This window comes from Dipodomys merriami, unplaced genomic scaffold, assembly GCF_024711535.1.
Source record: "Dipodomys merriami isolate MVZ:Mamm:240054 unplaced genomic scaffold, mDipMer1.0.p SCAF_106, whole genome shotgun sequence".
Lineage (NCBI taxonomy): Eukaryota > Metazoa > Chordata > Mammalia > Rodentia > Heteromyidae > Dipodomys > Dipodomys merriami.
In genome coordinates this window covers 3,704,222-3,731,040 of record NW_027202338.1, presented here as the reverse complement: position 1 = coordinate 3,731,040, position 26,819 = coordinate 3,704,222, and the positions used below count along the sequence as shown (strand labels likewise).

At 57.8% G+C, this 26,819-nt stretch overlaps 2 protein-coding genes across 4 annotated transcripts; one reads left to right on the top strand and one right to left on the bottom strand.

Annotated features, from left to right (window-relative positions):
• Positions 1-1,592: 1,592 nt before the first annotated feature.
• On the bottom strand, positions 1,593-10,052 carry LOC138814210 (ribitol 5-phosphate transferase FKRP). Its single transcript, XM_070003210.1, has 3 exons — positions 10,033-10,052; positions 8,344-8,405; positions 1,593-5,154 (listed from the first exon to the last, which is right to left on the bottom strand). Exon 3 carries the CDS (start codon positions 5,125-5,127, stop codon positions 3,643-3,645), a length of 1,485 nt encoding a protein of 494 aa, XP_069859311.1. The 5' UTR covers positions 5,128-5,154; positions 8,344-8,405; positions 10,033-10,052; the 3' UTR covers positions 1,593-3,642.
• LOC138814198 (striatin-4) lies at positions 8,364-26,675 on the top strand. 3 transcript variants are annotated; one of them, XM_070003198.1, is made up of 16 exons: positions 8,364-8,500; positions 15,219-15,322; positions 15,758-15,831; positions 16,658-16,736; positions 17,919-18,116; positions 18,587-18,728; positions 19,967-20,126; positions 20,671-20,784; positions 21,106-21,221; positions 22,630-22,853; positions 22,968-23,089; positions 23,632-23,802; positions 23,889-24,029; positions 24,204-24,302; positions 24,436-24,522; positions 25,557-26,675. In XM_070003198.1, the coding sequence occupies exons 1-16, from the start codon at positions 8,435-8,437 to the stop codon at positions 25,724-25,726; spliced, it is 2,067 nt and encodes a 688-aa protein (XP_069859299.1). In that variant the 5' UTR covers positions 8,364-8,434; the 3' UTR covers positions 25,727-26,675. The 3 variants fall into 3 exon arrangements, with proteins under 3 accessions (XP_069859299.1, XP_069859288.1, XP_069859282.1); XM_070003187.1 differs by lacking the exon at positions 8,364-8,500 and adding an exon at positions 9,473-9,956 and having other exon boundaries at positions 21,127-21,221; XM_070003181.1 differs by lacking the exon at positions 8,364-8,500 and adding an exon at positions 9,473-9,956.
• The last annotated feature ends 144 nt before the right edge of the window (positions 26,676-26,819 follow it).

Sequence of the window (26,819 nt, the reverse complement as noted above, 5' to 3'; positions counted from 1 at the left end):
CTCAACAAACCAGGCCTAGTATTCACACTTGTTATCCTAGCTAGTTGGGAGGCTTACATAGGAGGATCAAAGTCAAAGGCTAGCCCTGGGCAAAAATAAAAGATCTCTATCCAAAAAAAATAAGGCCCTGGGTTTGATCCTCAACCCTGAAGGGGGGGGGGAACTCACAAATTCAATTATCATCCTAATCATAATTCAAAGGAAAATGAAAGGATGGTCATTTGGAATAAACTGTTGTTTTTTTTTGTTTTGTTTTGTTTTGGTCAGTCATGGGGCCTGAACTGTGGGCTTCCTCAGCTCTTCAGCTCAAGGCTAGTGTTGTACCACTTGAGCCATAGCGCCACTTCTGGCTTTTTCTGCTTATGTGGTAGTGAGGAATCAAACCCAGGGCCACATGCAAGGCAAGGACTCTACCACTGAGCCATCTTCCCAGCCCATGGAATAAACATTTTCATATGTAAACTTGTGGGGCTACCTGCCAAAGATCACAGTCAGCCTGTGACTTCTGTAAGCTTGGGTGGTGGAAATGCCTTGTATTGGTGTCTAATTACCCAGAGCCATTTGTTTACAAGGCGATTTGATGATATGGTGGAGAGTCACTGCCAAGATTCTAACAGTACAGCATACAGACATCCCTCATTTCACACAAGGCTGGTACTTCCTGGAAAATGCCTAGCCCCTAATCCCTTTCAAAAGGACTTGGTATATTTACAAGGGAGAATTTGATTCTTTTTTTTTTTTTGGGTCCAGTCGTGGGGCCTGAACTCTGGGCCTGGGCACTGTCCCTCAGCTCTTCAGCTCAAGGCTAGCGCTCTACCACTTGAGCCACAGCGCCACTTCTGGCTTTTTTTCTTATGTGGTGCTGGGGAATCGAACCCAGGGCCTCATGCATGGAAGGCAAGCGCTTTACCACTAAGCCATCTTCCCAGCCCCAAGGGAGAGTTTGATTCTGTGCTCCAATTGTTGCTGCTTGCATGTTCACCTGCAGGGAGGCTGGAGTCTAGCTGGTTTGTTGCAGTACAGTGCAGCTTTTGAAATGTTCATTACTTCTCTTCTGGCTGCTTCATATTAGTAATTAACACTTACTTACTAGTTGGTGATTCACACCTGTCATCCTAGCTACTCAGGAAGCTGAGAGCTGAGGATTTAGATTTGAAGCCATAAGTCAGGAGAGTCTGTGAAACTTTTTTTTATTTGGTTGGTCATGGGGCTTGTCCTCTGGGCCTGGGCACTGTCCCTGAGCTCTTCAGCTCAAGGCCAGCACTCTATCACTTAAGCCACAGCACTACTTCCGGTTTTTGGTGGTTAATTGGGAGAAGAGTCTGATGGACTTTCCTGCCCTATTTGCTTTGAATTCTGATCCTCAGATCTCAGCTTCCTGAGTATTCTTGAGATTACAGGCGTGAGCTACCAGCACCTGGCATGTGTGAAACTTCTCTTGCATGAACCACCAAAAAGTCAGAAGTGGAGCTGTGGCTCAAGTGGTAGAGTGCTAGCCTTGAGTGAAAAATCCAAGAGCCCTGAACTAGTTCAGCCACCACTGCGATACCAGCACACATACATACAAAAACCAAAGACTTGATAAAGGCAAGTTTCAATAGTCCATATTCTAATATAAATTCAGTTCATCTTAATAGTTAGTAGGAGTTTCCTATCATAGCCAAATTTAGCTGACTATAATTGTTTGGCTATATAAAACCAATGAGACAGCATGGTAAAGCCCTGAATGATTTTTGCTATTCATGAATAGTAGAGAGAAAGGTCCCCTAAAACACTGCATTAGCACTGAGAAATTACTAACCCCTTGGGAGCTCAGGTCAGCTAATAATGATTCTCATTCTGCCTCTGAGCTACATCCTGAGCTCAGTGCTTTTCAAGAAATACACCTCAGGGTTGAGAATGGTGGGGGATACTTGTAATCCAGCACTCAATAGCCTGCTGCAAGAGGATCCTTTTTGTTTCTTAGTTCTTCCATACTGAGGTTTGAATTGCTTGCCAGGCAGGTGTGATACCACCCGAGTCATGCCTCCAACCTTTTGCCTTCTTTTTCAGGTTGAGTTTTGCAGTTTTGCTTTAGGCTGCTCTCAGATCAGGATCTCTGTGGAGCTAGGATCATAGACATGTCAACCAGGCTTGTTTTCTTTGTGTAGGAGGTCTCACTAATGTTTTGGGTGGGTTAGCCTCTAACTGATACCTTCCCAATCTCTGTTGCTGCCTTTTTTTTTTTTTTTTTTTTTGCCAATTGTGGGGCTTGAACTCGGGGCCTGGGCACTTCCCTAAGCTGTTTTGCTCAAGGTTAGCGCTCTACCACTTGGAGCCACAGCTCTACTTCTAGTTTACAGGTGGTCATTTGGAGACCAGTCTCACAAACTTCTCTGCCCGGGCTGGCTGTGAAATGTGATCCTCAGATCTCAGCCTCTTGAGTAGCTAGGATAACAGGTGTGAGCCATCAGGGCCTGGCTGCTTCTTGAGTAGCTGGGATTACAGATATGAGCCAATGAATCCAGCTGGAGGGCCATTTGAACCAGGTGTTCAAGGCCAGCCTGCTAGGATGAGGAAAGACAGTAAAGCCCCTACTCGTTCATTCATTCATGCATTTATTTATTTATGCTTGCACCATGCCTTGAACTCAAGGCCTTTTTTTTTTTTTTTTTCACTCATGGCTAGTGCTCTACCAATTGAACCTCTAGCCTGGCTTTTTTTTTGTTTTTTTTTTTTTTTTTTTTTTTTTTTTTGTGGTGGGGCCTGAACTCTGGGCCTGGGCGCTGTCCCTCAGCTCTTCAGCTCAAGGCTAGCACCCTACCACTTGATCTACAGCACCACTTCCAGCTTTTTCTGCTTATGTAGTGCTGAGGAATCAAACCCAGGGCCTCATGCATGCAAGGCAAGCACTCTACCACTGAGCCCCTAGCCTTGCTTTTTGCTAGTTAATTGGAGATACAGTCTTGAGGATTTGTCTGCCTAGGCTGGTTCCAAACTATGATCTCCATCTCCTAAATAGCTGGAATATAAGCCTAAATCACCCAGCTACATTTTAAATTTTAAAGTGGAATTATTTAAGCCTTATTAGTAACATACAGACTGTATTAACACTTGCACATAATTTAGAAATAAATACAGACATGATATGTTGGGAGCTCACTCTTAGATGCTTGATCAAGACAAATGGGGATTCCCCAAAGTCCCCCTCCCCTGTGTACCATTTATGGAGGTGGCTATAGAGAGGAAGTATGGGCTCTGGAGCCTGCAGTCCTGCCTTCAGCTCCCCACCTGCCAGCTGGATAGGGACATGAGGAGCTGGAGCGAGGGAATTGGCCACTGTGGCCTCAGTTGTCCCTGAAAAGGGGGGGGGGGAGGGTCAGAGTAGCAGCGATCACTTCCGGGAAGGAGTGAGGGGTCCATCAGGCCACGGCGCCCTCTAGTGGGCGGGTCTCACAAGGAGGAGCGCCGAGAATCCCGGGGGGGGGGGGGAAACTGAGGCAAAGGGCTACCGCCGCAGGCCCCCCTAACCCGGGATAGGAAGTCGGAGGACTGCACCAGGACCCAGGAGGGGCCGGCTCTGCCCGCCCAGGGCCCTCAGCACTTGATGCACCCCATTTCTCCCCGTCGGCACGGACCCCCCCCCCACCTCCAGGGGCGGCTTCAGCCACCGGCCAGACTCAGGAGCGCGGGATTGGGGTACTCGGGGTTCTCGATGACGCCGGGCCCGAACTTGAGTTCCAGGAAGCGGCGGTAGTTGTTGGGGGCCTGCGCCACGAAGCCGGCGAAGGGCAGCGGCACGAGCGGCTGCAGGAAGTGCTCGGGGAACTCGACGTCCTGCCGGTGGTCCAGCCAGGTGTCCTTGGTCATGACGCCGTGGCGCGGGTAGAAGGGCCACAGGTCCACGTGCAGGTGGTTGCTCTCGCTGTACTGCACGCGGAAGAAGTCGCCCTCCACCGCCTTCTCCCACACGAAGCCGCGCTCGTCCACCACCGAGCCCGCCTCGGCGCCGCGCAGCTGCTCGCAGTTGCCCACGTCCTCCAGGTAGATGCCCAGGTCCACGTCGTAGTCCCAGGGGATGATGTCGCCGTGGCGCGCGGCGCCCAGCAGCGAGCCGCCCTCCAGCCAATAGCGCACGCCCGCCGCCTCCAGCACGCCCACCACGTGGCGCGCCGTCTCGCGCAGCGCGCGCAGGCAGCAGGGCGGCGTCCAGCGGCGCTCGTACAGGTAGGAGGGCGTGTCGCCCACCACCGTCCCGAAGCAGCGGGCGCTCTCCTTGCTGCAGCCGAACCACTCGAGCCGCCCGCCCTCCCAGCCCAGCAGCCGGATGCCCAGGGCGCGCAGCAGCGCCGCCCGCCGCGCGCGCCCCTCGCGCTCCGCCTTCCAGCGCGCGTGCGCCGTGGCCAGCGGGGGCTGGCGGGCTGCGGCGAAGGGCAGGTCCAGCAGCCGCACCGGCCAGCCGCGCAGCGCCGTCTGCAGGAAGAGGCCCGTGCTCAGCGGCCGCGCCAGCGGGGCCGACAGGTTGAAGAGGTCGCGCGTGCGCAGCAGCACCACGGCGTCCCCGTCCAGCGCGTCGCAGCGGGGCGCCGCCGGGGCCGGGCCGTAGCGGGCCGTCCACTCCCGCAGGCTGACGTTCAAGGCCAGGCAGCGGGCCGGGTTGGCCGTGGCCACCGGGGCGGCTACCAGGCGGGCGCTGCCGGCCCGGAGCGCCTCCACCATGCGCTCCAGGTGGCCCGGCGCCTCGACTCGCGTCCCGTCCGGGACCAGGGCGACGAACTCGGTGGCCACGTAGGTCTCGGGGCGCGAGGCGGCGGCGGGCCGGTCCAGCGCCGGCTGCAACAGCGCCAGGCGGACGTTGGGGAGGCGCGGCAGGGCCAGCGGCGGGTAGGGCAGCGTGTCGGCCGCCACCACCACGGGCTGGGCCGGGTCCAGCTGGAGGAAGGAGTCCACCAGCTCGGGTACCGCGTTGTCAAACGCTTCAAACTCCCGCACCAGCACGGTGACCCGGGGGCCGGCGGCGGCTGCGCGGCGGGGGCCCCGGGCCCGGGGGTTCCGGGGCTGGTGCTGCAGCCAGGAGACGTAGAAGAAGACCAGGAGGTTCAGGGTGATGGCGGCCGCCATCACAGCCCAGTAGCGCGGGAGCCGCATGGGGCCGGCAGCCGGGGCTCTGGCGTCCTGGAGAGGAAAGCGGGGAGGGTGTGTGTGTGGTGGGGGAACCCCAGCTTTCCCGCGCATTTTTTTTTTTTTTTTGCCAGTCCTGGGTCTTGAACTCAGGGCTGTATAGTCTACCAAGGCAGGTATTCTTTTGCTAATTGGGGATGGGCTCTGGAAAATTCTGAGTAGCCAGGATTACAGGTGTGAGTCCCCCCACCCCACCCCGGCCCCCTTGCACACTTAAGCATTCTTAAGGCTGACTGAGGTGGGAGGATCGAGAATTCCAAGGCCATCCTGTGGCCTTACCTCTAAAAAGACTACAACAAGCCGGGCACCGGTGGCAGACGCCTGTCATCCTAGCTACTGAGGCTGAGATCTGAGGATTGCAGTTCAAAGCCAGCCGGGGCAGGAATGTCTGTGAGACTCATCTCCAATTAACTATCCAGAAAACCAAGTGGCTTGGAGTGTGGCTCAAGCGGTGGTGTGCTCGCCTTGAGCTGAAGAGCTGAGGGACAGCACCTAGAGTTCAAGCCCCATGACTGACCAAAAAAAAAAAAATATATATATATATATATATATAAAAAGACCACAACGTAGGCCATCTCATTTAGAGAGGCTGGTCTCTAATCATGGGCCATACTCCCAAGCAAACACCAGATGGCGCTGTCTCCCTGTCTATCACACATCACAACTTCTGAGGTTTGGCGCAATTTCACCAAGATTCATTCATTCTTGCTTGCTTGCTTTCTAGCTCTATCTTCTCCCTCCCTCTCTTCCTCCCTCCCTTCTTTTCTCCCTCCCTCCCTCCCTCCCTCCCTCTCTTCCTTCCTTCCTCCCTCCCTCCTTCCCTCCCTCCCTCCCTCTCTGGTGCAGAGGCCAAATCTGGGGCCCTTGCACAAACTATGCAAGCTCTATTGCAAAACCATACCCCAGCCCCTGAAGAAAGTTTTTTAGAGGCTCTTTCAAAGCCAGCCTGGGCAGGAAAGTCTATGAGATTCTTAGCTCTAATTAAGCACCAGAAAAGCTGGAAGTGGGGCTTGTGGCTCAAGTGGTGGAGCATTAACTAGAAGGATCTCCTCTCCAACATCCCTTCTTCTAGACTTCTTTCTCCTAGAGAACTTCCACTTCTGCTGGCCACTCCTTCCTCCAGGAAGGCTTCTCTGACTTATCAAGACTGCTTGTCACACTCCTGCAGCAACTCTCCTCTCCCTTCTCCCCATCCCAGTCCTGCCCATACTCGTTCATCACTGGTTAATGAGTCCGCTTGTCCTACCAGCCTGTGCACTCTGGGAGGGAAGAACTCCTCCATCTTCACTGTGTCCCCAACACACAGAGCTGGGCATACTGATGCACATTTGTAATCCCAGCATTCAGAGGGCTAAGGCAGCATGATCAAGCATTCCAGGATAGCCTGAACTGCCTAGTGAGACCTTGTCTCCAAAAATGAAACAACCCCAAACTACAATTTAAAAATGCAGTGTCCAGCCAGGTGTCAGTGGCTCACTCTTGTAATCCTAGCTCAGAAGGCTAAGATTTGAGGATCATGGTTCAAAGCCAGCCTGGGCAGGAAAGTCTGTGAGACTCTTATCTCCAATTAACCACTAGAAAACCAGAAGTGGGGGGCTGGGAAGGTGGCTCAGTGGTAGAGGGCTTGCCTTGCATGCATAAGGCCCTGGGTTTGATTCCTCAGCACCACATAAGCAAAAAGAAAAAAGCTGGAAGTGGCGCTGTGGCTCAAGTGGTAGAGCGTTAGCCTTGAGCTGAAGAGCTGAGGGACAGTGCCTAGGCCCAGAGTTCAAGCCCCACAACTGATCAAAAAATAAAAATACAGTGTCCAAGGTGAGGGCTTCTGTGTATCTGTAACGCCCACTCAGGTCAGCCATTCCTTGGTCTTCCCTCTTTTGTCTCCCCTGAGAGGCAACAATGCCTTCCTAGTCCTTGGTCCATCCACTGCTGCTAGCCTTCCTTCAGTCCCATTTGGACAGCACTTAAGAATATGAGCTGTACTTTAAGAGCGGCTCCTGAACTGAAGGCATGGCTCAGGAGCAGCGGTCATGGCTCAGTAAGGCCCTGAGTCCCATCCTTCAGCACTGCAGAGAAAGAGAAGAGTGACTTACACCAGGTATGGCAGCGCATACCCTTAGTTTCAGCTATTTGGGAAGCTGAGTCAGGAGGATTACTTGACCCCAGGAATTGAAGGCCAGCCTGGGCCAGCAGGAACCAGTGATGCCCAGCTTTGGAATGGTGAGATTGAAAATTGGACTGCTCTACCTCACTCTGGGTCAGGATGATAAAACATTCATGGCAGCTTATGATGTGCTAGGCTGGGTTCTATGGACTTCACACAGTCATTCAATCCTAATAGTATGATCACATCATAGGGTAGAATGGATGTTTGCATACATGAGGCCCTGGGCATTACATTTCAAGCACCACATACACCGCATACACAAACAAGCATGGGGAAACAGGCAGGGACAGGTGGAGTCCCTTGCTCAACGTCACACAGCTAGGAAGCAGCGGGCCCAAGAAGCTGGTTCCACAGTCATGCTTTAAACCAATTAACACAGTGCTCTCTCCTGCAGCCCCCTGGGCAGCCCAATTTCAGTCCATCTCCAGTGAGTCTGTGAATCTCCCTGCACCCTGACTCGGCAGGTGCTTATGCCATGCTTGAGCATGGCACAAGATGAACTGAACTCATATTGTTTGCTTTTTTGTTGTTGTTCTGGCTATTTTGGAGATAGATTCTTGTGGACCTTTCTGTTTGAGCTAGCCTTAAAAAGTGATCCTGCAGGTCTCAGCCTCCTAAGTAACTAGGCTTACAGGCATGAGCCACTAGTTGTGTTCTCCCCCTCCCCACACCTTCCCCCCCCCCCCCCGCCTGATCCTGTGTTCTGATGACCCAGGATGAAGGAGGTGAGCACTGGGTTGGGATTGTCCTGCAGACCTGAGACGCCTGACAAAGCCCAAACAATTTACAGACAAGGTGGGAAACAGAGTGGGGACCTGAGTAAGAGAAGCAGGGCCTGCCTAGAGAAGGGGACAGGGATGGAGAAAGAGGTTAAGTAGTGATCTCCCTGCTCTCTTCATTCCCCCATGAAACTATCACTCTGAACTGGCCCCAGCCTCTGCAGCAGAGAGGAAACTGTAATCAATGTGGGAAAGCCTGTGAGGAAAGGGCAATTTCCCAGGAGCTGAGGGACTTCTTACCTCCTAGGTGGCAGGCTGGGGGAGCTCCAGGAGGGCAGTGACAGCCCAGCCCAGCTGTTGTGCTGAGGGAAAGAAAACCAGAAAACCCTGCATGAGCCAACTTTGTACAACACAGCACCATCTCTTCTTCCCCTCACTCAGTACTGCCATCTACAAGGTCAGAGAACCCCATTTTCTGGAAGTCCCATAAACCTGGGTACCACAGAGGGTGTAACAGGAGTGGGGTGGGATACTTGGGAGAGATGAGAGTTTTCACAATAACCTAAAACCATTCCTCTCTCATGGATATGTCCAGAAAAGGTAAGGCTAAAAAAAGAAATGTTACCATGATAACACCTTTTGTAGGCACACTGCACCTCCAAAAGACAATCCTAAAACGTTCCCTCCTTTGGGGGGGGCTGGTTCCTAGGGTCACTGTAAGGGGGTGGGGGGCTCCCTGTTAGCACAGTCAGCAAAGCTTAGCCTTGCCAATTTCTCATCTCCCTGGAGAGATGGTCCAGGCCCTGTAACCATAGCAACTGTCCCAGAACATCTCTAAATAAAAACACCTGGTTGGTTTGGTCCTTGGACCTCCCACATGGGAAGGGGAGACGGTTACCATGGTAATGGCTAACCGGGTAGCTACCAGAGAGAGGTTGAGAAAGAGGTGTTTTTCTTAAGAATCCCGTGTCCTTGGGGCTGGGGTCCTTTCTACCTGAGCACTAGGTGAAGGAGGTTGCCATGGTAACCGATGGGGTAGGAGCAGAAGGACCACCGGGGACTTGGGTTACCTTAGCAACCTCTTCCTGGTACCAAGACAGGATCGGTTTGGGGCTCCACAAGACACAAAGGGGGAGAGGAGGAGCGATTGGAGAAGTGGTGGGGGCGCCAGGTTGGAAAGGGTTGCCATGACAACCGACCTGGCCAGGAACCAAGACGGACTGGGACACCTCTTGCAAACACCTACGGTGGTCCCCCTTTCTCTCAAGGACTAAGAGCTACGGGGGGAGGGGGGACTATTTGTGTCTAAGGAGGGAAGAGTCTCTCTGGGGCTAAGTGGGAGGAGCGAAGCAGGAAGGTGCCCCCCCTGCTCAGGCGCAGGACCTTCGGGGCGCGTGCCCGGGTCTGGGCCCGCCCCGCTCCTCCCCTCCCACTCACGCGCACGCGCGCCTTGGGGCCGACCCGGGTGGGCGAGGCGCGCGTCCGAGCCCGCGCTCGTCCCTGTCCCCGTCCCCTCCCCCGCCGGGCGGGTGCGCGCGCGGGAGGAGGAGGGGGGGGAGCGGCGCGGCCGCGCAGGCGCGGGAGGCACAGCGGGCGCGCGGGCTCGGCCCGGGGCCTCCATGATGGAGGAGCGAGCGGCCGCCGCGGTCGCCGCCGCCGCCGCCTCCTCCTGCCGACCGCTCGGCTCCGGCCCGGGCCCCGGCCCAACTGGCGCGGCCCCGGGCTCCGCGCCTGCTTCCGGGTCCGGTCCGGTCGGGAAAGGCGGCGGCGGCGGCGGCGGCGGGGGCAGCCCCGGGCCCACCGCCGGCCCCGAGCCCCTCAGCCTGCCCGGGATCCTGCACTTCATCCAGCACGAGTGGGCGCGCTTCGAGGCCGAGAAGGCCCGCTGGGAGGCCGAGCGCGCCGAGCTGCAGGTGAGCGCCGCGAGCCCGGCCCGGCCCCCCGCCCGCCCCGCTGCCCGGCCCCGGCCCCCGCCCGGCCCGGCCTCACCCGCCGCCGCCGCCGCCGCCATCTTGGAGCAATGGCCGCCGGGACGGCCGGGGGGGCGGGAGGGGCCCGCCACGGTCCCGGGGAGCGGCCCGGGGCCGTCCGAGCGCGGTGTCCTGGGGCCTGGGTCGGCTCTGGGGGGCCGGGAGGACCCTGGGACCGGCCGGACGGGACGGGCAGAGGGCCGGGGGTGGGAGGGACCGGCCAGCCGGGGGGCTCCGGAGACCCCGAGGGGACCTCGGAGAACGCGGGAAAGGGAGCGGAGGGGGGGTGTCTGGCGAGACCGAGGGACACCCCCCCCCCAACCCGTCTCCGGCCAGCTGACAGGTTGGAGGTTGAATCAGAGATCAGCGCTCCGGGTGGGATAGAAAGGGGTGTCATGGGGGAGGGGGTCACTCGGGGCCCCCTGGGCGCCAGACAGTCCGAGGAGAGCGAGGGGAGGAAGTCCGGGAGCCTGGGACGGGCTGATCTGGAGGCGTTCGGACAGGAGAAACGGGGGGCGGGGGGTGGGACTGAAAGATGGCAGTGCTAGGACTTTTGGAGTGGGAATATGGTTGCGAGGGGTCCCAGAATGAAGTGTGTGAGGTCCAGTCTGAGAGGAAAGTTCGGGGAGCCCTGGCATGAGTGGCTGCAGAGAATGGGGAAGAAGAGGTTGTCCCTGGGAGTGAAGGTCTTAGGGTGTGACCTAGGACCCCCATTTTGGAGGTGTGGAGGAGTGGCGTTGGCTCTGAGAGGGACGTGCGGTGTCAGTCAGGTAGAGGGCCCTGAGCTGGAGGGGGCGTGTCCGGAGCTTTGCCAACATGAAGACAGGGGTGCCTGAGATGAGGAAAATCAGTCGGGTACCTTGGGGTGATGCATTAGGGGGAACATGTGTAGAGCAGAAAGGCAGAGTGAAGAAACATCTCAGAGGAACCCTGGGTGGAGATGGGTTTTTTTGGGGGGGTGGAGATACCCCTCTCCAGGATGTACGATAGAGGGAGGATTGGGCTGGGTTTGTTGACCTTGAGAATCGTGGGTCCCTTTGGACAGTGTCTGGACAAGTCTGAGGCCCCAGAAAAGCTGAAGATTTGAAGCGATTTAGGGATGGGCCGCCAGGATCTGAGGGTTTCTGGCTGGGGTGTTATTAGCAGGAGTCCATACTTGCTTCTGGCAGCCCAGCTTGCCCTGGCTGATTGGCTGTTTTCTATCTCGTTGAAGTAGGAATCTAAGTAACCAGATGAATGGGGAGCGCTCTCCCATAGCTGCATCTCTCCCTCCCACAGGGCTAGTCTTAGCCTGTCCTCCCCTGAGAGGCTGGGGCTGGGGTGGCTCAGACACCTTACATAAGTTATCTGCATTTGGTGGCCAGCTCTCTTCTTCCAAAACTCTTTCTTAGTGTCTTGTTTTACATGTATATATATATATATATATATATATAGACATATATGCATGTGTATATGCATATACATATATATATCCCTTTGTGTAGGCAGGGCCAATGTTGCTACCTCACTGGGCAGCAGTGACACCTGCTGTCATTCTGTGCATGTTATGTGCTGGATACTGTGCTGAGCACTTTGGATACATGTTTCATTCTTGCAACATTCTGGAAGGGCAAATGACACTATTCCCTTTTATAATCAGCAGAGAGAGGAAGAACGGGCTTTGAGAGGACAAATGATTTATGAAGGATCACAGCAATGATTGACAGGTCTTGTCTGTGTATCCCATCCCCATCCCTGTCCCTTGCACAGGAGAGAAACTGGCTCTGGGAAGCTTGGTGGTTTTCATGGGTCACAACCTGAGCGACATAGCAGAGCTTAGGCTGAATCCTGGTCTTGGGACTCCTTACCAGTACAATTGTACATACAATACCTCCTATCTATACCTACATACCTATCTGCTCTATTCCTCTCCTTCCCTCCCTCTTCTTTCTTTCCCTTTTTTTTTTTTTTTTTTTTGTACCAGTCTTAGTGCTTAAACTCAGAGCCTGGGCACTGTCTCTGAGGTTTTTGTTGTTGTTGTTGTTTTATCTTTTGCTTCTCAAAGCTGACACTGCCACTTGAGCCACAGCTCCACTTCCAGCCTTTTGGTGGTTAATTGGAACTCAAGGACTCTTTTCTGCCTTGGCTGCAAGCTGTGATCCTCAGATCTCAGCCTCCTGAGTAGCTAGGATTACAGGCATGAGCCACCAGCACTCAGCCAGTCCCCCCCCCCCCCCGTTTTTTGTTTTTTTTTTTTGGTTGGTCGGTCATAGTGCCTGAACTCTGGACCTGGGTGCTGACCCTCAGCTCTTCAGCTCAAGGCTAGTGCTTTACCACTTGAGCCACAGCACCAGCTTTTTCTCCTTATGTGGTGCTGAGGAATCGAACCCAGGGCCTCATGCATGCAAGACAAGCACTCTACCCCTGAGCCACCTTCCCAGCCCTCCATGTTTATTTTCTAATTTGGAGTTTGAGAACCTGGTGGAGAGCATTCTGTTAGCGTCTCTGTTGTCCAGGTTCCAGCATCATCACTTCACCTTTCACTTTTCTTTTGTTACATTAATAAGAATTCAGATACCTTAGGTGTATGTGTAGGATACATGTGCATGTGTGACACACACTTGAACCATATATATGACATGTTTTTTCCCCCTCTCTCCTGACCCCCATTCTTGCAAGGTAGGGTCTGGCAGAGCTCTGTCCTTTTCCTCAGCCTCCCGAGTGTTGGGGAGGCCAGGCGACCACCGCCGTGCCTGGCTTTCTCATTACTTCTGCTGACTAACTGGTGTACCATTGCTTGTGTAGTTGGGCTCTGTGGATGGGCGGGTGGGTGGGTGTCGGTTTGTTGAGGTAGAGGGGTGGGGTGTGTTCATAAAACCAGGGCTTGAGCAGGCTGCCTCGCCAAGTTGCAGCCCTTTCTCCAGCACCTCCCAGACACCTTTCTTATGGAACGTGTGCTGTGGGAAGGGCGACTTCCTGTGATCAGGAAGTGCTTGGGACATGCTGGGGGGAAGGAGGGGATAGTACTCTGTGGGAGGCATCCAGCAGGGAGCTGCCTACTGACTATAAGCAGGAACTAATAGTTATGGGGGGTGCTGAGCAGTGTACCAGGTGGTCTCTGCCCTCAGAGGCTAGCACAGGAGGCTGGTTTGGGCTGGAGAGGGAACAGCATGTACACACACACTAGAGTCCCAGTGAGAGGGAGCAGTCCCTGCCCCAACCTCCCCAGGGACCCTAGGGTCCCCTGACCCCATCCCTGCCAGCAGCACCTGAAGCTTGGGAAGAGGAGAGGAGCCCTATGGGGGACCTGGGACAGAGGTCGCAGGAGCCAGGAGAGATGGCAGCCAAGCCTCCTGAAGTAGAGGGTGTGGGGCATGTTTGGGGGCTGGCCGTGGGGGGAGGGGCTGGCAGTGAGTGGGTGGCAGAAAACAGGGAGCCCACCTGCCATGCTGCAGACCAGATCAGGTACCTGGAGGCCTAGCAGCCCACAAGCTTCTCTTTTCTGGGGAAGATGCCAGCATCCCACATGCGTCAGCCACACCTTCTTCCCTTTGCCAGAGGAACTTAGGGGGTAGACAGCAAAGCTGCTAGGTGTGCTGAGGAGGGGGTCAGGGCTGGGGTCCTACGTCCCACTGTACAAGTGGGAGGGCCAAGACCTATCACCCCCCCCCCTTTTGTTTTGGTCGGTTGTGGGGCTTGAACTCGGCTTGGGCACTGTCCCTCAGCTCTTCAGCTCAAGGCAAGTGCTCTACCGCTTGAGCCACAGCACCACTTCCGGTTTTCTAGTGGTTTATTGGAAATAAGTCTCATGGACTTTCCTGCCTGGGCTGGCTTTGAACCATGATCCTCCGATCTCAGCCTCCTGAGTAACTAGGATTACAAGCGTGAGCCACTGGTGCCCGGCATTCACCCCTTTTTTTTTCGTCCACTATTCTGTCCTGGTTCAGGCCACTGCCAGTCTCCTGGTATCACCTTTAGTTTTGCTGTGTCTCCAGTGGTAGCTGCTGACCTCTGGGACGCGCTCGCAGCCCTGCTGTGCTCGCAGTGCTAGGGATCACCATTCACCGTCCTCCACCTGTCACCTGCTCCATCGCTAACCTTTCCCACATTCCTGTGCCACTGCTGCAGCCCCTTGGAGGCCTTCATCCCCGTCTCCCCATTTCTGCCCACATCTCCTTCCCCCAACTCTGGCTGGCCTTGGGTCTTGGATCCCATCCTGTCCCTCTCACATGGTACCTTTGTTCCTCCCCTCGGCCCTCGGCCCTGCCATGCCTGTCTACTGCACAGAGCCATGCAGGCCAGAGCCCTAGGCATCCCCACTGCTCCCCTTTACACTGTGTGGAGACCTGAGGTTGTTGGACAAGCAGTGGGAGGGGTTCTGTCACCTCTCTGCACCCTCTGAAGGGATTCATGGTAGTCACTTTGGGATGGAGAAGACACACGAGGACAAAGCCTCACTTGTTGGACAGAGGGGAGACCTGCTTAAATCGGTGCAGGAAACCAGTGGTTGTGCCAGGCCTGGCGCTCAGGCTGAGCTGCCTGGAGCCCTGGGAAGAAGCCAGCATGGGCTGGAGCTCAGGCCTTGGCAGATGGGCTTCTGGAATGTGGTCAAGGCCAGGATTCTGCCTTGAAGGCTATTGGCCCCATGTCTCCAAATGACCTGTTGACAGACCGGGGCAGCCCCAGCTAGCAGACAGTGTGTGGGGCTGGGCAGGAACCTGGCCGGAACCGTGCACCTCTTATGCCTTATCCCACGGTGTGGTGGGGGCCGGGTGGCAGAGCTCCTGTGCTGCAGTGCTGGGCCCACCCACTCCTGTCCCTAAGCTCCAGAAGCAGCTTCCTACGCCTCCCAGGGACAGATGCTTTGCAAGGAATAGCGGGATACCACCTCCCCCAGCCACCTCAGGGACAGCAGCTGACTGGGGCCGGGGTGGGGGGAGGGCTGAGCTGCTAATACCTAGCACCCCTTCCTGTCTATCTGCTCCTGACCCAGCTTCTCCCCAGGAGGCAGCAGTCAGGTTGGGCCTGAACTGGCTCTCTTTGAGTCTAGGGCTGCAGAATCCTCTTGGGCTTTTCTGGGGGCGGGGCTGGGACCTTGGAGGTGGTCCAGCCCATCCTCTCTCTGCTCCTTTGAGTCCTGGTGCCGGTGTGGGACAGGGCATCGTCAGTGTACCTGAGCCCTGAGTTTCACTGTCTTTCCTTTCCCTCTGTCCTCATGTTCCCCAGGCTCAGGTGGCCTTCCTCCAGGGAGAGAGGAAAGGGCAGGAGAATCTAAAGACAGACCTGGTGCGGCGGATCAAGATGCTGGAGTATGCACTGAAGCAGGAAAGGTTAGCCAGCCAGCCTGTTTCCTGAGCTGGGCCATGCCCCTTCCCATCATCCCTCAGTGGGGGGGAGGGAGGTAGAGCCAGGTGTAACAGGTGGGACTCAGGTAATAATTCAGGGTTGGCCTACCAGGTGCCAAAAGTGTGGCCGGTGGCCCTCTTCCTTACCCCTTCGGTGGCCTTATGTTGTCACGGCCCTGTTCTTTGGGGGGGTGGGGGGGTGGAAGGAATAGGACTGAGGCTTACCTCTTTAGGGAGTTCCGGAGCGGGGAAGGAGTCCTCTTGGCCTAACCCCATGGTACTGCCCCTGCCAAGCAGGCCAGCTTCTGAGATGAGGTGTGGGTGCTAGAGGCCCCAGGATTTGCTGGTCTTGCCTACTACTCTGTCTTGCTCAGCAATCATTTGTGTGTGTGTGTGTGTGTGTGTATGTGTGTGTTTTAGGGCCAAATATCATAAACTGAAGTTTGGGACAGACCTGAACCAGGGGGAGAAGAAACCAGACTTGTCAGAGCAAGGTAGCTTCTGCACCCTCCCGCCCAGCCCCAGCTGAGCAGGAGGATTGTGGGGATGGGACTGCTTGGTGGGTGGGGGATGCGTGTCCTCAGTGCCTGCCTTGCCTACCTACCATCTCTCCTGCTATAGATGCTGATTGTGCCCCCCCCCCCCGCATGGGGAGAGGGAGTGGGGCTATTTATAGGGTGCTGTGGAAACAGAGGAATGACTGCACAAAAGAGACACAGTGTTGCGTCTCTGCATTACCATTCCATCATTTGTGCAGAAAAATGTATTTATGGGGTGCTGGCTTTGTGTCACAGAATGGGCCCTGCAGAGAGCAGACAGCCACAGGCTCTGTCCTTGGGGCCCTTAAGTCTGTGCCCCTTGGAAGAGAACTCAGTTTCCCGCAGGAGAGTGGGGAAGGTGTGTGGGTGAGGGAGAGGGGTCGACAGTGGGGCTGGAACCCAGAGTGGATAGTGCAGTACAGCCGTGCCCGCCAGGCAGGTCACCTAGATGCTCAAATACACTCATCGAAGAAATTCGTGACAAATGACCTAAGAGTATCCTCTTTTCAAGGGGGTGCATGGGTATCACCTCCATTTCTCAGAAGATAAAACTGAGGCTGTGATATATCACCTAACCTGCCCCAGGTCCCCAGACTGCCCACTCTCCTACCCCAGGACCCTAGCAGCTGCCCACATTGGAGGGCAGAACTCTACTCCTGTCAGGGTTGGGCAGCCTGGTGAGCAGCCAGGCAGGAGGGGGACCATGGGGTTAGGAGGGGGACGGAGGTGTGGCAGTGAGTGATGTGCCCTCACTGACAGCTCCTTGTCTTTGCTCTGGCAGTCTCCAATGGCCCAGTGGAGTCGGTCACCCTGGAGAACAGCCCGCTGGTGTGGAAGGAGGGCCGGCAGCTTCTGCGGCAGTGAGTGTGGGCGGAAGGGCAGGGTGGGAGCCGGGCATACCGCACATTTGGCCGGGGAGATAAGCCTGAAGTCCATAGCCCTTCCTGTCCTCACCAGGGCTGTCAGGGTCCCACCAGCCACAGCTGGGAGGGCCTTGCTGGCCCGCGCACACCTCCAGACAAATTAGTCTTATGATTGGAGTTTTCTGGGAAAACTTAGAAATTGTAGCTGGGAGTGAGTTAAACGACACTCTGCTTTCCTACCCGTCTGCTGTGAGCCGTCACCTAAGAACCTGGGGCAGTTGGTTCTTAGCACCACAAGAGACAAAAGCTGTGCTGTGCTGTGCTGTGAGAGCCAAGGCTCTCAGCAGCTGATCCTGTCTCAGGATTTCCTTGAGGTGGCTTTTCAGGTTTTCAGTCTGGTAGACAGGAAGCTGCCTAGCACTTGTGCAGGCACAGTACCTACAGGCATGTGCCAGCTGGAAGTGGACAGGAGTAATGACCCCAGAGGATGTGTGAGCCGGTGCCTGTCCTGGCCCCTCCTTTGCGTGGGTGAGAGAGTTGGGTGCTGTTTGCCCCAGGCCATGCAAAGGTAAATACAGCCCACGGCCACCTTTGCCTCCTGGCTTCTGCCTGCCTTGTGTCAGGGTGCAGAGTCCAGGCACGAGTGCCTCACCACTGCTAAGGGACGAGGAACAGAACAGGCTGGGAGGGGGGGTGCGGGGGGAGTAGCTGGCAGAGCAGCCAGGCCCTGCCGGCTTTCATCATTTCAAGCCACAGACATCCCTTTTTCTTTTCCCTTGGAGCCAGTCTCGGCTGGCTTGACTTGTAAGTTGCAGGGGTAGCAAGCACCCAGTGACAGCAGAGTGGCTGCCCACGCTCCTCCTGCAGCCCTAGTGCTCTGCAAAGTCCCTGTCGCCCCCTTGCTTCTTTGCATGCCTATTGGCATACCCCAAATATGTGTGGATGTTGTGACTCCGCACCCTCCCAGAGCCCCAGGGAGCACAGAGTACACACCATGTGCTCCTGCGTAGTGTCAAGGGCCTGGGCAGTGGGGCTTCTCCTGGAGCTTGGCTGGCTGCGCTGGGCATGCTTTGCCCAAACTAGTGTCTTGTGTTCCCATGTGCTCAGCTGGCTATGGCAGCACGTGAGCCCTGCAGCCTGTGAGGAGGCGGGCTGAGTGACCTGCCCTCTCTGCTGCAGGTACCTGGAAGAGGTGGGCTACACCGACACCATCCTTGATATGCGCTCCAAGCGTGTGCGTTCCCTGCTGGGTCGGTCGCTGGAGCTCAATGGGGCAGCCGAGCCCAGCGATGGGGGCCCTCGGGCAGCACCAGGTCCTGGGACACTCAGTGGCGGCGAGTCTCTGCTGGTGAAGCAGATCGAGGAGCAGATCAAGAGGTGAGTCCTGAGGCCCCAAGGCACCTCTCCCCCTCCCATGCATTGCTGGGGTGCTCAAGACTCACCCCACGCAGGCCTGCTGCAGCACAGAGCCATCTTCATCACTTGACACTCATCATCTCAGTGACAAGAGACAGCATCAGGGCGAAATGGAGGCCCCCAGCTCAGGAGGCAGAGGTGGGGGGGGGGGCCGTCCCTTGAGCCCAGGTGTTCCAGACTCACCTGGCAATATAGTGATGAGGCTGCCTCCAAGTGGCTGGAGAGATGGGAGGCAGGTGGGGGGATGCCTGTCAGAGGGCGGAGGCTTCTGGCCGCACGGGCGATGGTAGGTCATGTCTGCCGGGCAGAGGCTGCATTGGGCTGTGAGTGATTGGGATCAAGCTCTGGCCATGGAGCCTGGACATCTTCTGACCTGGGCTTTCAACCCTGCCTGCCCCCCCCCCCCCCCCCCCCCCCCCCGTCACATGCAGGAATGCAGCGGGTCAAGATGGCAAAGAGCGCCTGGGTGGCTCAGTGCTGGAGCACATCCCCTTCCTGCAGAACTGCGAGGACGAAGACAGCGACGAGGATGACGAGCTGGACAGCGTGCAGCACAAAAAACAGCGCGTGAAGGTGAGCCCGTGCCCTCTGCCCACGTGCCTGCCCCGCGTGTCTCTCTGTCCCCTCCAGCAGGCTGGGAGAGGCACCACGCGGGGACTTGGTTTCTATGTGTGCTGCAAGCTCTATAAAGGGTGGGGGTGGAGTGGGTGGGCCCAGGAGCTCAGCCCTGATAGGGCTGCTGTTGGGATCAGGACACCCTGCTTGTGGTGGTGTCCATATCACCTCAGTGTGGCCTTGGCTTCTGCCTGTTGACACAGCCAGCATGTTTCCCCCTTAGTAGCCAGGGCACGGCCTTGGCTGAGCTCTGTGCTGGCTGAAAGGGCAGGAACCAGCTGAGGTGAACCAGCTGGTGGCTGGTGGCAGCCTTGTGGACAGTGGCAGAGGATGTGCTGTGGAGCAGGCGGAGGCCGCAGTTGGCTGGGCTGCCTAGGGCACTGGCCCAGTTTGGACTTGGTGCCTGCCACAGGTGATGGTTCGCTCAGCCTGCTTTCTCACCTGCAGGAGAGAACATGCAGAGGTCTTGTGGCTGGACACAGGGTTTAGGGGGTTAAGTGAGCCTGTGCAAAGTACTTTGAGAGAGCCTGAGTTCTTTCTCCCGCCTACCCCCTTTTTTTTTTCTGAGTGCAGGTCAGGGGAGGGATCTGGGGGGGCCTGAGTTCGAGGCCTATTCATTGTCCCTGAGATTTTCTTGCTCAAAACTAGTAGTACTCTGCTACTTGAACTACAGCTTTACTTCCAGCTTTTGGGGGTTTTACTGGAGATAAGAGTCTCTAGGTCTGTCTTCAAACTGTGATCCTCAGATATCAGCCTCCTCAGTAGATGGGATTATAGGCATGAGCCACTGACGCCCAGTTTATGAGTTCTTTTTGGGCTTGGTAGTACTGAGATTTTTCCCTTAGGGCTCCCCTTGCTAGGTAGGTGCTCTACCACTTGAGCAGCGCCCCCTAGCTATGAGTCAGGGGTTGAGCTTGGTGGCTAGCTGGGTAGGGGGAGTCTGGCCCCTCCAACCCCCCCCAATTGTGGAGCTCCGCACCCTTCTCAGAGATTTGCTGTGTGCTTTTCTTTCTGAGATGCCAGACTGGGGGTATTCTGGCCAAGCTGGGAGGAAGGGGGCTGCAGGCACGGGTAGCACAGGACACCCCTGCAGGGGTGCCCCTAGCCCTGGGGCACAGCTGGCAGGCCGTGGGCTGCTCTGAGAGGGTTGGTAGGGGGCTGGAGCTCCTAATCTGCTTGCCTTCCCCTTTGCCCAGCTGCCATCCAAGGCCCTGGTGCCTGAGATGGAGGACGAGGATGAGGAGGACGACTCAGAGGATGCCATCAATGAGTTCGACTTCCTGGGCTCAGGAGAGGATGGGGAGGGGTCTCCGGACCCCCGGCGCTGTGCTGGCGAGGGGAATCCCCACGAACTAGGTGAGTCGGGGGACCTCCACCCGCCTTCCTCATCCAGCAGGGACAGACCCTGCATGCTGTCCCTGGTGTGTGTCACCTGCAGCTGCGTCCTGCTCAGCCCGTCACCGGACGGATATGCTTCCCAGAGAAGGGCGGGAGCGGGCAGCCACCCCCTTCCCTGGAAGTCCCCGTGGGGCCATGGTGGACAGCTCTTCAGGAAACAGAGCCTCCAGCCTCAAGAGCGGGGCTGGTGTCCTGGCCAGGCTATGGAGGGAACAGGATGAGGACTTTATAGGGGAAGTGGGTGGGGAGGGAGCTGCTCTGTGTCTCTTGGCCAAGGGGCCTTGGGGTCACAGAGGTGAATGGCTGCAGACTGAGAACCAGGGCAGGGCCTTCCTTGTCCACTGCCCCTCAGAGAATCCCCTGTTCCCTTCACTCACCCCTGCCTGTCCTTCTGGGGCCCTCGCCATCACAGGAAGGCCCATGGTGGTGGAAGAGCAGTTACCCCACTCTTCAGGTGCTAGGCTGGGACTGGGGGTGACTTACGACTGCCTTATCCCTGAAGAAAGCCGTCGGGTCAAACTCCAGGGAATTCTGGCTGACCTTCGGGATGTGGACGGGCTGCCCCCCAAAGTGACGGGCCCACCTCCTGGCACCCCCCAGCCCCGGCCTCACGAAGGTAACCCCCTCCCCTAGTTGCCTTGGAGCCCACAGCAGAGGGGGGCTGCAGAGCTAAGCTCAGGGCTGCTGTGTCTGCAGGGGCGAGGCTCAGCCTCCAGTCTGTAGCCTCCCTGTCCCAAAAGTTCGTCTGTCTGTCTCTGTCTCCCTCTTTGTCTGGCCTGCCCTGTCTTGTCTGTCTCTCTGTCTCTTCCTTTCCAGCTGTGATTCTTGATCTTGTCCTCCCTGGCTCTCTTTCTGGCTCCTTATCTCTCTCTCTGCCTCTCTCTGTCCTCCTCTCTCTCCCTGGCCCTCTCTCCCCCACCTCCCCTCCCCCTACCAGGTTCCTTTGGCTTCTCCTCAGACGTTTTCATCATGGACACTATCGGGGGCGGGGAGGTGAGCCTGGGGGACTTGGCAGATCTCACCGTCACCAACGACAACGATCTCAGCTGTGATGTAAGTTCTTGGGGGCCCCTATGGGCCCCCTGCCCAGCGCCCTTGCCCAGCTCTGGGCAGGTGGCTGACCTGGTGTGCTTCCTTCTGCCCCACTTACCCATTGTACAGAGGCAGGTGGTACAGGTCTGGAAGATTTGGGGGACTGGGCACCTTGCCAGGGGCCCTCCCACCTTGGCAATTTGGGGTATGGGAAGATGGCTTCAAGCCAGACCACACACACACACACACACACACACACACACACACACACACACACACACACACACACACACACACACACACACACACACACACACACACACACACACACACACACACACACACACACACACACACACACACACACACACACACACACACACACACACACACACCCCCCCCCCCCCCCCCGCCATACACACATACTTTGGTGTAGTCTGTAGTGAAGGACCCCTGGGTGTCAGAGCTTAGTGCCTGTGCTCTGTGGGCAGGTGAGGATGGCGTGTATGTACCTGGATCAGAAGAGGGTGTGCCAGCATGTGCCATGGGCTGCTTTGCCTACCCCCTATTGCCCCCTGGGAAACCACAGGGACCTGGGAGGAGGGCTGAACCAGATAACGGGGTTGGTCCAGAGTAACCCCTCACTTGGGTCATGGCACTTTAGTGTCTGACGTGTTCATCATTGCTCCTGAGCCCAGCCCCTTCTACTTGTGGAAATGAGGGAGTCCCTGCAGGTTCTGACCCAGCCTCCTCCCATCATGCCACCACCTCCAAACCCTCCTCTCTGTAGCTACTCCTCACCTCCCTTCATCTAGGCCTTTCTGGGGTCACCAAGACAAGCTGTATCATTCCCCTGCTCTACATCCTGCAGTTCCTCATTCCTCCCCAGTCTTTTCTTAGGGGAATATACTCCTGGCTCCTGTTTTGCCCTCGTCTCCTGCCACTCTCCCCTTGCATGTGCAGCCCAGCTACACTGGCCTCTTAGGCTCTGGACCCGATGTTGGTGCCGCCTGCCGCAGGGCCTGTGCATGTGCAGCTTCCTTCTGTATCCCCTCCCCTTAGTGGGTTCTGCTTAAACCCTACGCACTTGCCACGGCCTTGAGAAAGCCAGGCAGGCCAGGCTGTCTGGTGGTCCCTGGGGCTGCATTGTTGAGTGTAGCTCTGCTCTTAGCCTAGTTCCCATGGGCCTGTGGCTAGAGCTGTTCGTGTCCCGCCCTACTCCTCTCTGAGCTGTGGGGCCCGGAGGATTCAGGCCCATGTTTGTCAGAGGCCAGTGCACTGGCACACAGGCTGAGGGGCTGTGGGCACAGGGCTGGGTCAGTCTCGGGGGAGGGAGGGGGAGTGGGGTCCTCAGGGCTGGTGTTGGGTTCTACATGGCCGCCAGGATGGCCAAGCACCACTGAGGCAGCCTCCCTGCCCCCCCCCCCAGCTGTCCGACAGCAAAGATGCTTTCAAGAAGACGTGGAACCCTAAGTTCACCCTGCGCTCACACTACGACGGCATCCGCTCCCTGGCCTTCCACCACAGCCAGTCGGCGCTGCTCACCGCCTCCGAGGATGGCACCCTGAAGCTGTGGAACCTGCAGAAGGCGGCCACGGCCAAGAAGAACGCCGCGCTGGACGTGGAGCCCATCCACGCCTTCCGCGCCCACAGGTCAGGAGGGAGGGAGAAGCTACTGGAAGCCTGTCTCTAGGCTGTGGGGGCTGGCAGCTCACCTCGGGGTCCTCGGCCAGGGAAGGTGAGCGTCCGGTCCACTTCCTCCTCCAGGGGCCCCGTGCTGGCCGTGGCCATGGGCAGCAACAGCGAGCGCTGCTACAGCGGCGGCGCCGACGCCCGCATCCACAGCTGGAAGATCCCGGACCTCAACATGGACCCCTACGACGGCTACGGTGAGGACCCAGTGTGAGGGAGCCCTGCCTCCCCTCCTCCCGCTGGCTCACGGGCATGGGGGGGCAGCATGTGCGGAGCCTGTGGCCGGGCCAAGGTTCTGTGGCCGAGTGGAGGGTGGTGAGGGTGGGCAGAGCAGGCACGATGGCATGGCGCTTGGTTCGCTTTCCGCCCTGCTCTGGCTCTCGATGCTTCCTCGCTCTTGGCCCTGCGCTAGGTCCCATCATGGGTCACGGCCGAGGGCAGAGGGCCCTGCCTTCTGGGAATGTGAGCCATCACTAGCCAATGGGCAGCCCACCCAGTCAGTGCCACACACTGGTGTCAGCAGGATGTGCCAGGGCCCCCCTACGCATGCTCCAGTGGCCAGGGAGGCAGTGGCAGAGCAAACAGAAAAGAGCACAGGGCCTAGTTGCTTTGTGGAGCCATCAGGGTGCAGGGGTGCCAAGCAGCACCCTCTGCTGCCCGGCGCTGAGTTTGGGGCCCTGGGCAAGCAACTGTTGGGCAGCTTCAGCACGGGTCTGCATGAAGCCTGTTTCCTCCCCAGACCCCAGTGTGCTGAGCCACGTCCTGGAGGGCCACGGGGACGCCGTGTGGGGCCTGGCCTTCAGTCCCACCTCCCAGCGCCTGGCCTCCTGCTCTGCCGACGGCACCATTCGCATCTGGGACCCCAGCAGCAGCAGCCCGGCCTGCCTCTGCACCTTTCCCACGGCCAGCGGTGAGGGGGTGGGGGGCACCCCGGGATGCCCGGGCCACGCCGAGCCAGCCTTTCTGACCCCTGCCTTTTCTTCCCTCTGCCCTCAGAGCACGGGGTCCCCACCTCAGTGGCCTTCACCAGCACCGAGCCCACCCACATCGTGGCGTCCTTCCGCTCCGGCGACACCGTCTTGTATGACCTGGAGGCCGGCAGCGCCCTCCTCACACTGGAGTCCCGGGGAGGCAGTGGTAAGGGGCTGGGTGGAGGGGCTCTGGGGAGGAGAGAAGGGGAGGGAGGGGCAAGGCTGCTTGCAGGTGACACAGGTGTCATCTCCCCCATTTGCAGAAGCAGCACGGTGGCCCCGTGGCCTGTCTCTGCTTCCACACTTTGCCCCTCATATCCCTCCCTCTCCCCTCCATCAGGCCCCATGCAGATCAACCAGGTGGTGAGTCACCCCAACCAGCCGCTCACCATCACTGCCCACGACGACAGGGGCATCCGCTTCCTGGACAACAGGACAGGTGAGGGCACGGAGCCAACTCAGACCCAGTCCTGGTGCCCCCCGGAAGCTTGCAGGTGCCACCCAAGCTCCCTCACCCTCCTGCTGATGCCCAGAGCGGGAAGGGAACCGGCTACCACCCTCTCTCTCTCCAGGTAAATCCGTGCACTCCATGGTTGCCCACCTGGACGCCGTCACCTGCCTGGCTGTGGACCCCAATGGCGTGTTCCTGATGTCAGGCAGTAAGTGGGGACCTCAGCAGGGTGGGGACCACCATCGCTCCTGTGAGGATAAGGGTCACTGTCCTCTGGAGACCTGTCACCTGTGCCATCTATACTACCTGTACTGCCCTGGGACACTGCAGAGGCTGGCACGATTCTTTGCCTTGCACAGCATGTGGGGAGGGGGGAAAGCAGTAGGATGATATGCTGGGGGTGGAGCTCCCACCCTGCTGCCTCGGGCTGTACCTGCAGGGGTGTGAGGGTCCTCCACGGAGAGCCAGGCCTGAGGCTTAGACTCAGCCAGCACCACATGTGGCTGTGAGTGTGCACGTGTGTATTTGTGCATGTGCACAGGGATGAGCGTGGTGCAGCACATCTCTGGCTTTGCCTCTCTGCCGTGCACTGGTGCTGAGCAGCCCTGCCCCAAACCCGCCAGCTGAAGTGTGTGCACAGTAGCACATGCACAGCATGGGGCTCATGGGTAATATACTTGCAGGAGGCATTCCGTTCAGGGAGCTGGGCACCACCAATGCTTCCCTGTTCCCAGCTAGTGCCTCCTGCCCAGCCACAGCCCCAGGCCCCCCAGGCCCTGGACCCTCACACATCTGGCTCCTGGCAGTCACCCAGCTGTTGTGCTGCTGCCTGTTGTCCGACACTTGGAGGCTGTCCCGCTACACTTCACCTCCCACCCCTCCCTGAACTGCCATTGACCTCCCCTGGAGTGCTGGCTGCTGTGTTCTTAATGCAGGCTTTTGCATTGTGTTGTCTCTGGGGGGACCTGGAGGACCCCCCCAGCTCAGCATGGGATTCCTGGGCTTTCCCTCAAGCCCCACCCCGTCTGCTGTGTTTTCATTCTACCTCACGGCAGTGGCCACAGGACAAGGAACCTCCCAGGGCCTGGCACACAGATGCTCAGTAAACAGTTGGTGACTAGCTGGATGGTGGTCAGGATGGGCAGAGCAATGCAGGGAAGAGGACAGAACCCTGCCCTCCCCGCCCCCATGGAGGGGAGGCCTTTGGCTCCATGCTGGTCCCCACAGCTCCTACTCTTTCAGGCCACGACTGCTCTCTGCGCCTGTGGAGCCTGGACAACAAGACGTGTGTGCAGGAGATTACAGCTCATCGGAAGAAGCACGAGGAGGCCATCCACGCGGTGGCCTGCCACCCCAGCAAGGCCCTCATTGCCAGCGCTGGCGCCGACGCCCTAGCCAAGGTCTTCGTATGATGCCCGCCCGGCTTCACTCTGGCCACACGCTGGCTGCAGATCAGGGCCCGGCAGGTGGGGCGGAGGTGAGGGCATCAGACCTTTTCGTGCTGTGGGTGGGAAGGGCAGAACGCTCATCGTTGCGCTGGACTGCCCTCACAGCCCCTCCTTCAGGCTGTGCCAAGTCCCCTAGTCCTAGGAAAATGGCTGACACGCCTCTGGGAACGTGTGGCGGCGCTGGACCTCGAGAGGAGCCCTAACCTATTGTCCTGGTCCAGTCTCCAGTCTCCTGACCTGAGTCTCTGCAGGCGGCTCCCAGCCTCCTCCCACCTGCCCCAGAGCCTGGTGGTGCTAAAGGCCCCTTCTCCAGAAATGCCCTGCCCCTTCCCCGCCCCTCCAGCGGGGGCCCCAAGGCCTGCTCCTACCATTGGCTGCCCTCCCAACTGCAGCGGCAGCCAGGACCAGGGGTCCTTGGGGGTCCTTTTTTTCCAAGATGCCACAAGGTGCCAGATTCTGCCCTTGAGCCCTGCCCCGCCTCCGCCTCCAGCCCCCCAGTAGGGAAGTCTCCAGACAGGCCCCTGCTGGCCAACACTAACCCGGCCTCTAGGACCAGGAATTGCTTGGGGAGGCCGCTCCAGACGAGCCCCACTCCTGCAAGGGCAGCCCTCCCAGCCCCCCACAAGAGGCCAGGCGGAGAGGGTGGGGCAGGCCCTGGGCCCCCAACTCCCTGTATATCTGTATAAATGGATGGGACTTTAATGGCGCCACCCACATTATCACTGTGTGATAGTCTGTCTGTCTCCTGGCTCCACACTTTGCCTCTATTTATTTCACTCTGTCTGGGTTCCCCCCCTGCACCCTTGGTCCCTCCCCCACCCCCCACCCCCAGGCCCCTGTTTATAAGCCTCAACCCTCACCTCTGCCCTGAACTTGTATGTGAAAACTTGTCTCAATAAACCCTTTGGAGTAAGATGGGTGCCATGCCACTGAACTTGAAGGGAGGAGCTTGGCTGGGGGGCGTTTGTGGAGAGGAGGTCTGATGGGTTTGGAGTTTCTTGTGGTAGGATGAAGGGGCAGAGGGGCTGGAGAGCCTGGGTGGGGTGGCTGTGGAGGG

Excerpts from the sequence above, each read along its gene's own strand:
- LOC138814210 (XM_070003210.1), bottom strand. The coding sequence starts at position 5,127 with ATGCGGCTCCCGCGCTACTGGGCTGTGATGGCGGCCGCCATCACCCTG.
- LOC138814198 (XM_070003181.1), top strand. The coding sequence starts at position 9,663 with ATGATGGAGGAGCGAGCGGCCGCCGCGGTCGCCGCCGCCGCCGCCTCC. Across the intron at positions 16,737-17,918 it reads GGCCGGCAGCTTCTGCGGCA|GTACCTGGAAGAGGTGGGCT; the intron begins GTGAGTGTGGGC and ends TCTCTGCTGCAG. Across the intron at positions 21,222-22,629 it reads ACAACGATCTCAGCTGTGAT|CTGTCCGACAGCAAAGATGC; the intron begins GTAAGTTCTTGG and ends CCCCCCCCCCAG.